General features: G+C 45.2%; 1 protein-coding gene and 1 long non-coding RNA gene across 11 annotated transcripts in view; one reads left to right on the top strand and one right to left on the bottom strand.

Moving 5' to 3' along the window:
- LOC135107728 (uncharacterized) overlaps positions 1–1,239 on the top strand; it is a 5,517-nt gene extending 4,278 nt beyond the window's left edge. Inside the window, exon 2 of the long non-coding RNA XR_010271930.1 lies at positions 659–1,239. This is a non-coding gene — a long non-coding RNA (uncharacterized LOC135107728). The remainder of the gene's footprint in view (positions 1–658) is intronic.
- LOC135107727 (probable E3 ubiquitin-protein ligase HERC4) overlaps positions 1,212–2,500 on the bottom strand; it is a 10,957-nt gene continuing 9,668 nt past the window's right edge. For all 10 annotated transcript variants that reach the window (XM_064017949.1, XM_064017956.1, XM_064017947.1 and 7 more), the window contains 2 exons: positions 2,105–2,236; positions 1,212–1,645 (listed from right to left, as the gene is read on the bottom strand). In XM_064017949.1, coding sequence (XP_063874019.1) covers positions 1,484–1,645; positions 2,105–2,236 — 294 coding nt within the window. In that variant the 3' untranslated portion in view covers positions 1,212–1,483. The remainder of the gene's footprint in view (positions 1,646–2,104; positions 2,237–2,500) is intronic.

Genomic DNA, 2,500 nt, shown 5'->3' with positions numbered 1-2,500 from the left:
TCTCTCTCTCTCTCTCTCTCTCTCTCTCTCTCTCTCTCTCTCTCTCTCCACTTTTTTTCTTTCAATAATAATATGATAAGGCTTTTCTCTCTCTCTCTCTCTCTCTCTCTCTCTCTCTCTCAATAATAATATAATAAGGCTTTTCTCTCTCTCTCTCTCTCTCTCTCTTTCAATAATAATATAATAAGGCTTTTATCTCTCTCTCTCTCTCTCTCTCTTTCAGTAATATAATAAGGCTTTTCTCTCTCTCTCTCTCTCTCTCTCTCTCTCTCTCTCTCTCCACTTTTTTTCTTTCACTAATAATAATTTAAGGTTTCTCTCTCTCTCTCTCTCTCTCTCTCTCTCTCTTTCCACTCTTTTTCTTTCAATAATAATATAATAAGGCTTTTCTCTCTCAAGATTTCCTCTTAACCCTCTTTCTTTTACTGTCTTTTTCTCTCTCTCTCTCTCTCTCTCTCTCTCTCTCTCTCTCTCTCTCTCTCTTTAATTTAAACCTAGTTAAACGTAGGTACATTATCATGCGAAGGTACATTATCAGGTGAAGGCGCACTGCCACGTGCAACCTGTTTTAGGGGTGTGATACAACACAAATATAAATATAAAGATATATATACATATATATACATTCTTTATGGACTTATGTTAATATTGTTAGCAGGAGGGTTGGGAACGAGCCCCTCCAGTGGTGTGCTGTTAACTTCACGTCCTGGGTATCCATCCCCTTGATATGAGGGACGGAGGACGCGAAGACGTTCCACAGTCTGGAGACTCGCCCCCAAAAGGTGGGCCGGTGTTGGCTGGAGCGGGAACGCGGCACTCCCACCGAGTCACCACTGGATGACACCGTTCTCGTGTCCCGCGAGGTGACTCTGGCGGACAGCCGTAGTCCCGCCAGGCGTGGCACACCCTGCACCTGTGCCTTGTGGAACACCACAAGGGCCGCCAGGTCCCTGCGGTGTTCTATCGTGTCGACGGGAGCCTCAGGATGGGCTGGGGGCACCTGCTGCTTCCACCAGTCGCAGCGCCCGTCGCTGGATGCCGTGGAGCTTGCTGATGTGTGTGGCAGCACAGGACATCCAGGAGAGGGCGGAATACTCTAAATAAGGCCGTATCTGGGCCTTGTAGAGCAAGAGCCTCCCTCTCATGTCCAGCAAGTTGGCCACCCTCCTCTCTCTTTCTCTCTCTCATTTTTATAGTGATAATAATACAAGTTACCTTTTTCATTTTCTTTATTTCACTCATTTTTTTTTGTAACAAGACTAAAAAATATACTCAATTTGATAATAATAATAATAATAATAATAATAATAATAATTCTGTAAACTATTACATATATTTTCTATTAATTTCTATATATTCTATTTTCTTAACAGGCACTTCCTCCCACACACAAGGTCACTCTTATCCAACTCACACAGCCTCCCCCTGACCCCCTCACACCCTTCAACACCCCCTCACACCCCGTCAACACCCCCTGACACCCTCACACCAGGCCGAACCCTTCACTCTGCTGTATGGCCTGTAGAAGTTTGTATTTCAGCTTCTCTTTGGTGTTGTATTTTGGCAGGTCGAGTTGGTTGATGCAGGTGTGTGCGACCGGAAGGAAGCTGTCGTCTGCTGTGCTTTGGATCATCAACTTGAGTGCCTGAGAGAGAGAGAGAGAGAGAGAGTTTATAAGAGAAAAAGAAAGAGAGGGAGAAAATATTGGTGTGTGTGTGTGTGTGTGTGAGAGAAAATGCAATAAATTACTATTAAATTTATTATTATTATTATTATTATTATTATTATTATTATTATTATTATAAATTTATTCATATTTCAGAGGAATGACTGAGAAGAAAGGAAGGAAGGAAGAGGAGGGAGGAAGGAAGGGAGGAAGGAAGGAAGGAAGGAAGGAAGGAAGGAAGAGAAGAGGACAAGAAGGAAGAGAAAAGGAGGACACACTCTCTCTCTCTCTCTCTCTCTCTCTCTCTCTCTCTCTCTCTCTCTCTCTCTCTCTCTCTCTCTCTCCCACAGACCCACAGGATATCCCCCCACAGGATGTTGACAAACCCCACAGTCACTCCCCTCAGCCCCTCTCTCTCTCTCTCTGTCTCTCACCTACCTTCATGCCCAGAATAGGAACCCTGTCAGTGCCCGTCAGGAACTTCAAAAACAACTTCTTCTGCTCCAGGGAGAGTTTGTGAAATACTTCCCAGAACGTGCGTATGACCGGGTGGTCTGGGAAACATTCGCCCTGGAAACACCGACAGAAATCAATAAACGGAAGGATATTAGTGTGAACGGTGTGTTTATTTACATTCCTGCGGTGTCGTGTGGGAGGACTGGGTGAAAACAGACAGTAGAGGAGGTGGGAAGGGGAGGACTGGGTGAAAACAGACAGTAGAGGAGGTGGGGAGGAGAGGACTGGGTGAATAAAGACAGCAGAGGAGGTGGGGAGGGTAGGACTGGGTGAATAAAGACAGCAGAGGAGGTGGGGAGGGTAGGACTGGGTGAATCA

The sequence above is a fragment of the Scylla paramamosain genome, chromosome 15 (genome assembly GCF_035594125.1).
Source record: "Scylla paramamosain isolate STU-SP2022 chromosome 15, ASM3559412v1, whole genome shotgun sequence".
NCBI classification, from domain to species: Eukaryota; Metazoa; Arthropoda; class Malacostraca; order Decapoda; family Portunidae; genus Scylla; species Scylla paramamosain.
Note: the sequence above shows the minus strand (reverse complement) of the source record. Positions and strands in the feature narration are given on the sequence as shown.